The sequence below is a fragment of the Bufo bufo genome, chromosome 3 (genome assembly GCF_905171765.1).
Source record: "Bufo bufo chromosome 3, aBufBuf1.1, whole genome shotgun sequence".
NCBI classification, from domain to species: Eukaryota; Metazoa; Chordata; class Amphibia; order Anura; family Bufonidae; genus Bufo; species Bufo bufo.
In genome coordinates, this window is record NC_053391.1 from 280,229,312 (window position 1) to 280,242,280 (window position 12,969).

General features: G+C 42.8%; 1 protein-coding gene across 1 annotated transcript in view; it reads left to right on the forward strand.

Annotated features, from left to right (window-relative positions):
- The window catches only part of ILRUN (inflammation and lipid regulator with UBA-like and NBR1-like domains), a 239,794-nt gene extending 229,507 nt beyond the window's left edge, over positions 1 to 10,287 (forward strand). The window contains exon 5 of the mRNA XM_040424155.1: positions 8,843 to 10,287. Coding sequence (XP_040280089.1) covers positions 8,843 to 8,878 — 36 coding nt within the window. The 3' untranslated portion in view covers positions 8,879 to 10,287. The remainder of the gene's footprint in view (positions 1 to 8,842) is intronic.
- The last annotated feature ends 2,682 nt before the right edge of the window (positions 10,288 to 12,969 follow it).

The window sequence follows — 12,969 nt, forward strand, 5'->3', positions numbered from 1 at the left end:
GCCATAAATATTGAGTTTTGTTTGGCTGTTAACTAGGGGTGGGCGATATAAATTTGTGCCACGATATGGATTTTGTGCATATCGCCTATATCGCTGGACCGCGATATGATCGCGCTCTCGGCGCGCACCATGTTCTCCTGAGCTGGCACAGTGGAGAAAGGAGGGAGTCCCTCCCTCCCCACTGTGCGCGGGTGCCGCTGACCACCAATGAGAACAGAGTAGGAGGAGGAGGGGAGAGACTGTTGCCACTGCGCCACCAATGAATGTGCCGGCCATATCCCGGCCCTATGACTGCACGCTGCAATCCGCCGCAATTAACCCCTCAGTTGAGGGGTTAATCGCGCGGATCACAGCGTCCTGTCAGAGGTCGGGTGCCGGGAATGTTCTTCAGTCTCTGCATTGGTGGCAGTGGGCAGTTCCGATCGGAGTCCCAGTAGTGTAACGCTGGGGCTACGATCGGTTACCATGGCATCCAGGAGTCACGCTACTGAAGTCCTGGCTGCCATGATATGTTAGTGAGCAGCATTATACTCAAGTGCGCCGTGGCCGCCGGTCGCTCCTTCTTCTGTCTGTGCGGCGCATTGCTAATGCTTATAGCATTAGCAATGCGCCGCACAGACCTATGAGAAGAAGGAGCGTCCGGCGGCCACGGCGCACGTGAGTATAATGCTGCTCACTAACATACCATGGCAGCCAGTACTTCAGTAGCGTCCTGGCTGCCATGGTTACCGATCGGAGCCCCAGCATTACACTGCTGGGACTCCGATCGGAACTGCCCACTGCCACCAATGATGGGGGGAGGAGGGGGACCCTGTGGCCACTGCCACCAATGATTAATACTGGGGAGGGAGAAGTGGGTTTGAGTTACCAAAGGGGGCTGATAATATGGAGAGGCTGGGGGGTGGATCAGAGGCTGGGGGCACATGAGATGCTGGGGGGCACATGAGAGGCTGCAGGGCACATGAGAGGCTGGCTGCCATGGTCAGCTCCCTGCTGTTGTGTGCACAAAGCACAGGGCAGCAGGGAGAGTGTAAAGTCCTATTCACCCTAATAGAGCTCTATTAGGGTGAATATGACAAGGGTTCTAGCCCTTAAGGAGGCTAATAGTTATTAAATAAAAAGTAAAAAAAAAAAAAAAGTTTAAACACCCCCCCAAATATAGAAAACAATATATCGCGATGTATATTGCATATCGCACATGCTTAAAATTATATCGCAATATAGATTTTAGGTCATATCGCCCACCCCTACTGTTAACCCTTGCTTTGTAAAAGTAAAAAAAATATTAAAATGGAAAATCTGCCAAAAAAGTGAAATTTAGAAATTGTATCTCTATTTTCCATTAATTCTTGTGGAACACCTAAAGGGTTAACGACGTTTGTAAAATCAGTTTTGAATACCTTGAGGGGTGTCGTTTCTTTGGGGTCACTTTTATGGCGTTTCTACTCTAGGGGAGCATATGGGGGGATTCAAATGGGACATGGTGTCAAAAAAAAACAGTCCAGCAAAATCTGCCTTCCAAAAACCGTATGGCATTCCTTTCCTTCTGCGCCCTGCCGTGTGCCCGTACAGTAGTTTACGACCACATATGGGGTGTTTCTGTAAACTACAGAATCAGGGCCATAAATATTGAGTTTGGTTTGGCTGTTAACCCTTGCTTAGTAACTGGAAAAAAATTATTAAAATGGAAAATCTGCCAAAAAAGGGAAATTTTGAAATTGTATCTCTATTTTCCATTAATTCTTGTGGAACACCTAAAGGGTTAACAAAGTTTGTAAAATCAGTTTTGAATACCTTGAGGGGTGTAGTTTATAGAATGGGGTCATTTTTGGGTGGTTTATATTATGTAAGCCTCGCAAAGTGACTTCAGACCTGAACTGGTCCCTAAAAATTAGGTTTTTGAAAATTTCAGAAAAATTGCTTCTAAACTTCTAAGACTTGTAACATCCCCAAAAAATAAAATATCATTCCCAAAATGATCCAAACATGAAGTAGACATATGGGGAATGTAAAGTAATAACTTTTTTTGGAGGTATTACTATGTATTATATAAGTAAAGAAATTGAAACTTGGAAATTTGCAATTTAAAAAAAAAAAATTGGTAAATTTGGTATTTTTTTATAAATAAAAATGATTTTTTTTTTACTTCATTTTACCAGTGTCATGAAGTACAATATGTGACGATAAAACTGTCTCAGAATGGCCTGGATAAGTCAAAGCGTTTTAAAGTTATCAGCACTTAAAATTACATTGGTCAGATTTGTGAAATAGGGCCGAGTCCTTAAGGGGTTAAGGACTATAGTTGTATCTGGCAGCAATATATATTTTTAGCGCAACCTGCGCTAAATAGCTTGCAATTGTTTGGCCGCTGCAGACAGCGACATTATCTGCGCTACATCTCCTGTCTAACGAGTGCGCAGCCTAAAAATATCTGTGACATCCAGTATACTTTTTCCGTAGACTGTGTCCGCTGCGGACAGTTACATTACATGCGCTACATCTCCAGTATAACGTTGGCGCATCTGAAATATCAGGGACATTCAGTCAAATTTTTTTGCTGCTGGTGGCAGCGACATTACGTTTGTGCATCCTAAATATCAGTGACATTCATTTAGTGTAATATTTTTTATTAGCGGTGGTGACAGCTACATTACTTGCGCTGTACCTCCTGTTTTAACGTGTGCGCATCCTAAAAATATCTGTGACATACTGTGTACTTTATTTGCGCATAAACTTACAAAACCTGCGCTAGTGTACGTATCATATACTTGCAAGCATATATACCATTTAATATGCGCAAGGTGGCCCTCAGCGCGGTGAAACTGTGCCTGCTGCCAGAGCACAAGAAACACACGATATCTAGCTTCATCTCCCAGTTTGCAGGGCGGCATAGGACACCACTCTAGAAGTCAGACCAGTGCAACCAGTTGGTCGGGGTCGGTTGGATTGCAGCAGATAATGCTTCAAGTCGGTTAAGCACCACCGTGTCTTCCTCAAAGTCCAGTCTCAGTAGCGAAGAGTCTGGTCAACAGAATCCTCACCTAGATACTCCTTCTACCCACCATGGAGAGTCAAAAGACCCGCTCAAGCCCGCTTGAAGAGGGACATGAGGAGATCTTGCGCCCTGATTCCCAAACTCTGGAGCATCCACAGTCGGAAGAAGATGATGGTGGGGAACAGCAATTAGTGTTTCACGAGGTGGATGATGATGAGACACAGTTGCCAATAAGTCAACCGCAATTAGTGTCTCAAGAGGTTCATGATGAGGATGAGACACAGTTGTCAATAACTGAGGTTGTTGTTAGGTCTACAAGTCAGGAGGATGACCAGAGTGAGGAAGTGGAGGAAGAGGTGCTGGATGTTGAAGTCACTGACCCAACCTAGGAAGGTGGCAAACTGAGCGAGGACAGCAGTACAGAGGGGGAGGGATCCGCAGCACCGCAACAGGCTGGAAGAGGCAGTGGGGTGGCAAAAAGGAGAAGGCGCGCCACATCAAACAGGCCCGCAACTGAGCACCCCCTTGTGGCAATCTCCCTTGCCAAGGGGTAGGTGTTCCGCAGTCTGGTGCTTTTTTGAGGAAAGTGCGGACGATAAAAGAATTGTCATTTGCAACCTGTGCCGTACCAAAATGAGCAGGGGCGTGAACACTAGCAACCTCACCACCACCAGCTGATCTGCCACATGGCATCAAAGCACCTTAATAGGTGGGCCGAACGCCTGGGTCCACAACCAGTGTCTGCGGGTCACACCCCTGCCTCCTCTTCCCCTGTGTTATGTGCTGGCCAATCCCTTGTCCAAGACGCAGGCCCGGATTCCTCCCGCCATGCACCTGGACCATCGCAAGCACCATCAGCTAGCACATCCACTTCTGTGTCCCAGCGCAGCGTACAGATGTCTATACCCCAGGCCAATGAACGAAAGCGCAAATACCCAGCCACCCACCCACTTACCCACAGACCATTGCACTAAATGCGCACCTTTCCAAATTGTTGGCCCTGGAAATGTTGCCACTTAGGCTTGTGGACACTGAGGCTTGCGGCGGCCGTCCCACGGTACTCTGTCCCCAGCCGCCAATATTTTTCACGGTGTGCAGTCCCAGCCTTACACCATCATGTGTCCCGTAACATCACCCGTGCCCTGACCAGCGCAGTTATTGGTAAGGTCCACTTAACGACTGAAACATGGACAAGTGTTTTTGGCCAGGGACGCTACATTTCCCTGACTGCACACTGGTTAAACATTGTGGAGGCCTGGAGCGAGTCGTATCCTGGGATGGCACAGGTGCTACCGATGCAAAGGATTGTGGGCCCTACTTCCATCAGGGTTTCCGCTGCCACCTACGTTAGTGGCTGGAACCCCCCCCCCCCCCCCCCTTCTCCTCCGCCTCCTCCATTTTCACCTCTGAATTATCATCTTTCATCACCAGTCAGCCATCAGTCAGTAGCTGGAAGCAGTGTAGCACTGCAGTGGGGAAGCGGCAACAGGCCATACTTAAACTGATCTGCTTAGGTGACAAACAGCACACCGCCACAGAGCTGTGGCAGGGGATAAGGGACCAGACTGAGCTGTGGCTCTCACCACTCAACCTACAACCAGGCATAGTTGTGTCTGATAATGGCCGTAACTTGGTGGCGGCTTTGGAGCTCGGCAAGCTCACACACATACCCTGCCTAGCCCACGTGTTCAACCTAGTAGTTCAGTGGATTCTTAAAACCTACCCCAATTTGCCTGAGCTACTTGTCCGCCGCATGTGTGCCCATTTCCGTAAGTCATCAACAGCTTCCACCGGTCTGGCAAAGCTGCAGCAGCGCTTGCAATTGCCACCTCACCAACTGTTGTGCGACGTGAGCACGCGCTGGAACTCAACGTTCCACATGTTGACCAGGCTTTGTGAGCAGCAGAGGGCAGTAGTGGAATACGAGCTGCAACATAGTCACCTTTCCAGTCAGCTTCCGCTCTTCACAAGCGACGAGTGGGCATTGATATCTGATCTCTGTGAGGTTTTACGCAACTTTGAGGAATCAACACAGATGGTGAGCGGCGATAACGCTATTATCAGCGTAACCATCCCACTTCTGTGTCTACTCAAACGCTGTGTCTACACAGGGTGATAGCCAGACCACCCTTAGTTCATCTTTTCAGCGCCAATTGGGTGATGAGGAGGAGCAGGAGACTGTTTCCTCCGCTACAAAGGGTAGTACCCATGGAAGTTTTATTCCATCTGTTCAGCGTGGATGGGTAGAAGAGGATGAGGAAATTGAGAGTCAATATTCACCCATCCCTCCTCAGTATTATCTTTATTGGTTTCCCCAGGGCCCCACCCCCTTTCTCAGTATTTGCATTGGTGGCAGTGGCAGGTTTCAATCGGAACCCCAGCAGTGAAATCACGGGGCTCCAATCAGTTACCATGGCAGCCAAGACGCTACTGAAGCCATTCATGGCTGCTATGGTAAGCTCTCTGCTTCTGTGTGCACAAAGACCCGGGCAGCAGGGACAGTGTAAAATCCTATTCACCCTAATAGAGCTCTATTAGGGTGAATAGGGAAATGGTTCTAGCCCCATAAAGTGGCCAATAGTTATTAAATAAAAAGTAAAAAAAATCCACCAAAATATTAAGTTTACTGTAAATCACCCCCTTTCCCAATTTTACATATAAAAACAATAAAAAAATAAACATATTAGGTATCGCCACCTCCGAAAAAGTCCAAACTATTAAAATATTTTTTAAAATCTCATATGAGGAAGGATGCCGTAACAGAAAAAAAAATAAACTATTGACTCGCCATTTTTTGTCACTTTGTTCCCCCAAAAAATATGTCTACCATTATGGGCCGGAGGTTCCGTAAAATGTGGATTGCACTCAGCTTTTTTTTGTGTATTATTTTTCTTTCACGTGGTATCGAATGCTATAGAGTATCGCAGTGCTTTTCTGTGGTTTTGAAATTGAGTCAAAATTTAGGTATTGTGACAACCCTCGTCACCACCTCACATTGCCTCATTAACGATGCGCTCCTCCTCATGTGCTGCCAAAACTGTGGACGCTGCAGAAGCCAAGCAATGTAAACTTTTAATACAACCCTATTACAAAAGTGCCTCCCCAAATATATGTAAATCTGTAAAAAAAAAAATCTCCAAAGTTGTCCACATTGTTAAATTATTGGGTGTTTTATGTGCATGTTAAAATGTGGAACGGAAGCTGTCAGTGGTTAGTGATAGGTTTAGGACTCTCTGAACCCGGACATACCCGGAATTTCACCCAGGCAACCCCTCTGTTTCATGCTCTGATGCTCTTCTTTGCCCTGCGCTGATTCACCCCATTAGGTGAACGCTGTAATAAAAAAAATGTCAGAAGAGCTTGCTTATTTTTTTGTCACCTCGCCTCCCAAAAAACATAATACCAAGAGGTCACAAAAGTCTTATGTATCCAAAATGGTATCGATAAAAAGTACAGTCTGTCCTGCAAAAGACATGCCCTCAAACATCTACATTAGCATAAGAAAATGTTAGGGATGTTAGTATATGTCGGTGAAAAATTTAATAAAAAGTGATTTTATTATCCAAAAGTAGTAAAACATGAAGAAAAACTAAATTTGGCATCGCCATAATAGTATCACCCTGCAGAATAAAGTTATCTTATCATATATATACCACATGCTGAACCCCATAAAAATAAACACTGACATTTCAATTTTTGCCCATCTCATCTCCCAGAAAATGAGATAAAAAGCGACCAGAAAGCCAAATGTACTTCACATTGATGCCAATAAAAACTATAGCTTGTCCCGCAAAGGGACATTTTTAAGTTTCACCTCCATTTTGCTTTAATTCTTGTGGAACACCTAAGGAGTTAACATTTCTAAAATCTGTTTTGAATAACTTGAGGCGTGTAGGGTAATTTATGGGTATTTTATGTAAGCTCGTCAAAGTTACTTGAAATCAGAATTGGTCCATAAAAAATAGTAAATTTTTCCATATTTTTGGTAAATTTGGGATTTTTTTTATGAATAAATGTAAAACATATCGATGCAAATTCGCCACTAACATAAATATAATGTATCACAAAAACATTTTCAGAATGGCGAAGATAAGTAAAAGCATTCCAAAGTTGTTACCACATAAAATGTCAGATTCATAAAATTAGGCTTAGTTAGGAATGGGGGTTAATGGCCTTGTCTAGAAGTGGTTAACCAAGACATTGAGTTTCAGTGTTACAGTACATTCATGATCAATTCATTCAAAGCATTTTCCAATTTAGTGTTCCGTGATAAGTGATCAGATGGTGACCGCCCCTTGTCTACCAACAACGCCGAGCAAAACTTTCGATCTGTGCAGCATTTTTTTGCAGTTTCACGGATGTTAATGCACTAAACCACAGTTTGCCTGCACCATATGAATATACGATTGTTGTTGTTTTTTTTTATATATATATATAAAGAGGACTGCTTTATCACTAAGGCCTGATTCTAATGACAGTAATTACAGTCTGCCTGCTATCCAGACTGCATTCATTCTACAACAGATTTACCCAGACTCCATACTGAAATCTATGTGTTACATAGATGATGATTGTTGACTGAATCTGGCCTTCTAATTTGTGATGTATAGGTATTTAAAGGGTTTTTCCCATATCAGACAATGGGGGCATATTGCTAGGATATGCCCCCATTGTCTGATAGGTGTGGGTCCCACTGCACTGTGCATGTGCAGCCGCCCTCCATTGATTTCTATGGAGCTGCCGAAAATTTCCATTGGCCCCATAGAAATGACCGTGGCCGTTCAAGCCTGGTGCGCCCCCATTCAGTACTATGGGGAGAGCACTTGGTGGTGGCTGGACCTGGTGAAACCCGGCTTTCTACAGCCACCACCTTCCCCACTCCGTTTTCGGTGTAGGTGTGGGTCCCAGAGGTGGGACCCGCACCTAGCAAACAATGGGGGCATATCCTGGCGATATGTCTCCATTGTCTCAGATGGGAATACCACTTTAGGCTGGGTTCACACCTGAGCGTATTTGATAAGCGATGTTTACAGTCGTTTTTATCGGGCGTATTTTGGGGCGTTTTTGTATTTTGGAAACGCGCGTCGTACGTGCATTCTTGCTATTGACAACAGAGGCGTACAATGAAAAACAGAGGTGTTACGCGCGACAATACGCCCAAAAGAAGCTCCTGTACTTCTTGGGGCGTAGGGCGTTTTACAGCGCGTTTTACAGCGCTGTAAAACGCTCAGGTGAGAACCATGCCCATAGGGAAACATTGGTTTTTGCCTGTTGAGTGTTTTACAGTGCGTAGAAACGCGCTGTAAAACGCTCAGGTGTGAACCTAGCCTTAAGTACTTTAATCATAATGTGAATGTTTGTATGATAACTGATCATGTGATCATGAATAGAGAACAGCAACCTATAGGCAGACAAAAACATTCAATAGCTGTCCACCGAACATTTGTTTGGCTGTCCCTCCCAGCTACCCCATACATATGTCTTAATATAGCATGCACTTGATATTTGCATTCTAAATACCATTCATTGTTCAGTAATCTAGGAGCTCATGAGTGGGTCCTCTGTGTATAGTGCAAATTTGCAATATAATTCAGATTGTAAGGATCCAAAAAATTGTTCATCTTTCATGTAGATTATACATGAATGATACATCATACATTTTAAATCAAAATCCATAAATGTATGTTGGAATATCCCTTTAAATGTTTGTAGGTCTAAAAATGTTGTAACGTTTACTTAAATGTAGTGTATATAATTTTAAGAAATGTTTGCAGTCTTCTTTTTGGCAATGTAGGCATTTGGTTTTACAGTATTCTAAATGCTCTTTTTTTCTTTTCTTTTTTGCAGGGTGTGCACGGGCCTTACCCATTTGGAGATTCCTAAAAGAAGCTTTATTTTTCTTTAATGTCTTTTGTTCTTTTCCCACACCCGGAAATTGGATATCTTCTGCAAGATACCTAGTGAAGATTATTGGGGGGTAGTGGCATTATTGACCATGTGAATTGAATTCTGGGTGCTGCCTTTCTTTGTCCTGAAGAGGGTTGTTTTGTTTTGTTGCACAGACTATACACACCAACCCAGAAAAGTGGGTAAAATTGTATAAAAGTCAGATGCAGGACATGTATAATTCTAAAACAACTGTTTCAAGTCGCCTAATGCAAAAGTACCAACAATTTGATCATTTATTCTTGAAGTTGAGTATTTGCACATATAAGTCAGTCATCCGGTAAGATGATCGTTAAAGGGGTTGTCAGGCCTTTACTAAGTGATGGCTTATCCTTAGGATACGCTATCACTAGCTGATTGGGTGTAGCTCCATTGTCAGACCCTCGCCAGTCAGGTAGTGATGGCCTATCATGAGGAATGGTTAGGCTTCAGTTAAACGTAGATCAGAAGTTGATTAGTTAAAAAAAACTTGTCAATGCTGTTTCTGTACAGCATTAAAATGTATTGGCTCTGTGAAGCCAAACTTCGTTGTGCCCGAAATCACACGAGACTTCATTGAATTTCTACTGTATTCATATCTGCATATTTAAAAACAATTTAAAATAGGAATCCGAAGTGGGCTTTAGTACTTAGATACCAGCCAGTACCAAAGCCCACTTCGGATTCCTATTTTAAATTGTTTTTAATTAGGCAGAGATGAATACAGTAGCAAATCACCAAAGTCTTGTGCAACTTCGGGCAAGACAAAGTTTGGCTCCACAGTGCCAATACATGTTAATGCTGTACGGAAACAGAATAAACATCAAAGTTTTTTAACTAATCAATTTCAGATCTATGTTCCGAAGGTCAATTTGCTCCAGCCTACTGAGGATATCTTATCACTTAATAAAGGCCAGACTTCCCCTTTAATTGATGGGGGGGGGGTTAGCACTAGTGAAAATGGTCATATTTTTTATTTTCTTGAAATTATGATGATAGCACTGAGTTTTTGAAACCTTTTGGTGGCAGAATGTTTGCAAAGGTATATTGTATTGAAATTTGTATTGAGCTTTTATTTTTTTTTTCTTTCCCAAGGGAGGGTGTGCAAATTTACATATGTAGTATTTCCTTTTGAAACAAAGAAAGAACTTGCTATGCTCCATCCTTACAAATATGGCCATATGAATGTCATACCACTTTGGTCACTGAATAAGAATTCTTTATCCTCTCAATTTTGCAATTTTTAAATCCATTGCTTTGTGGGTATCCTCTTGTGTTGTATAGAGATCTCTAAGCCGTAGCATGGGACCTATTGACAAGCTTTTATTAGACCTTTAAAGGGGTTCTCTGGAAAAGAAAAAGAAAAACGTTAGTATAAATAAATGCCTTAAATTATTTATAATGGCTCATTTTGTCTAGGGGGCATCAGTGGAGGAATTAAAATGGCCGCTGTCAGATTTCTGAACATGGAATCCATCCTCCTAATGACACTGTAGGATGGCCTGTATGAGAAAGCAGAGCATAGAGCAGGAGCCCTTTGCAGGCTCCATTCTCTGCCTGTATGAGCACTGTGAAGCATGAAATTATGTGCAGATCATAGCTGAGATAAGCGCTTATCTGTCTGTCTGCCCCAGAAGAGAGATGAAGTCACCTAACCTCAAACGCACAAGTTGAATTGTTTTCTGATGATACTCCTCCCCCACAGCAGCGTGCATCTGGTCTTAATTCCTTTACTTCAGCTTGTGAGTACCAGGTGAGGTGAGCTCTGTTCCGAAGCACGCATACACACTTATGTCAGCTGTCTTCTGCACATAATATTGTACTTCACAGTGCTGATGCAGACAGAGACCGGAGTTTACATAGGACTCATGCTCTGTGCACTGCATTCTCACACAGGCCATTAGGAGGATGGATTACATGTTCATTGATTGTCTGCTGGACAAAATGGGCCATTATAAATGATTAAAGGCATTCAGGATTTTATTTATAACATGTTTTTTCAGTGTTTTCATATTTTTTCCCAGAGAACTCCTTTAAATTTACTAATTTATGTTTGCAATTTCTAGCTTCACAGGACAAGAGAAAGTTGTCGTCATGTTCTCTTGATCAAAAATTCTCGAAAATTCCTTGACGTTTTTGTCATTAATAGTATCCTTTTAGAGGAGGATCATTTCAAGGAAATTGTGTATATCTGCATCACTGTTTTTAGGGTTTCAGTCAGTTAGGCTCTTTGTGTATTTTCAATCAATCTGTAGATGCCATCTCAGTGGTAAATAGCTAAGAGCAGTGGCTGCTTGACTCTTTTCATCTTTTCACTTTATCAGAAGATTAGAACGGCCATCATTAAAAGAAAGCAAATCCCAAGATCAAATTTATACTCAGTATGTTTAGTTTTTTTAACTTTTGTGCACAATTTGACTTAAATATACCCCCACGATATTTAAAGGGTTTCTGTCACCTGAAAAATGGGTATTAAGCTGGCTAACATTAGCGATCAGCTGAACATAACTATATTAGTGCCATCTCACTGCTTGCCGCCGTTATTGAGAAAAACAAACTTTTATAATATGCTAATTAGCCTCTAGGAGCGGGGGGGGGGGGGGCGTTGCCCCTGCGCCTAGAGGCTCCGTTATCCCACCTCTGGCCACTCCCTGCTACACTAGATTGACAGGGCCAGGCAGCGTTGGCCTCCTACCTCCGAACCTGTCGGCAGTGTAAATCTAGCGCCTGCGCCGTCCCGTTCATTATACGGCGCAGTAAGTGAAGGGCGCTCGCCGGCTGCCAGCTTAATCACTGCGCCTGCGCCGAATACTGAACGGCGCGAGATCTCCCCAGCGCACCGGGCCGGCAGGAGGAGGTGAACGCTGCCTGGCCCTGTCAATCTAGTGTAGCAGGTCGTGGCCAGAGGTGGGAGAATGGAGCCTTTAGGGGCAGGGGCAACGCCCCCCCTGCTCCTACAGGCTAATTAGCATATTATACAAGTTTGTTTTCCTCAATAACAGCGACAGGCAGTGAGATGGCACTAATACAGTTATGTTCAGCTGACATTAGCACATCGCTAATGTTAGCCAGCTTAATACCCATTTTTCAGGTGACAGAAACCCTTTAAACTTCTAGAAGCGGATACTCTTTGTACTCTTGAGGGGCTTAGATCCATGTTTGGGAACTATTCCTTGAGGTTTTATTGTAGGAACATGCTTTCAAGTTATATATCCGAAGAGAAAATATATACAGATATCTATAAACAGATATAATTTTGGCATAAAAAATGCTCCTTGTTTGTTGTATTTTTTTATGGTGTGAGCATTCAGTAGGTAGAATGTGTGCTCAGGGTCAGACATGCATGAGATGAGTGTGCAGAATGCTTGGGATTTTAGGGATTCGGGTTGAAATGCTTTGAAAAAACTGAAAAAAAAAAAGAGGATTTTCCTTATTGTTTAAAGACAATTTCTATCAATAAATTAATGTTAAAAATGCATTGCTTTTGTTTTACTACTTTCGATGTATTAGGCATATGGAACATATATTTATTTTAGCCTGTATTTATTGTCTTTTAAGGGGCAGATATATATAACCCTATTTTAGGTAAATAGGAGATTACTCCATACAAAGACTTAGGCTGTCGGCGGACATTTTCAGGGTCCAGCAAATTGTTCCCAGTAAAAATTAAAATGCTGTTTCTGGTAGGAATATAAAATCATCATCTTTGGAAATTCTCTTTAAACTAAACTAAATAGTTTAATATAGTGAAGATTAAGTGCAAAATAACATTGATAAGCAGTAGGTAATTTGTGCTCTTGATATCAATGAAGAAGCTATAATGTCATATCACTATAGAAGGTACGCTAGATGTCACTATTTCTCCACTTCTGTTATTTTCAGTATAAGGGCTCATGCACAAGACCGTATATATTTTCGGTCCGCAAGAAAAACGGATGACATCTGTGTGACGTCCGTGTTGCATCCGCTTTTTTTTTTTGTTTTTTGTGGATCTATTCTAACAATGCCTATCCTTATCTGCAAAATGGACAAGAATAGGACATGTTCTA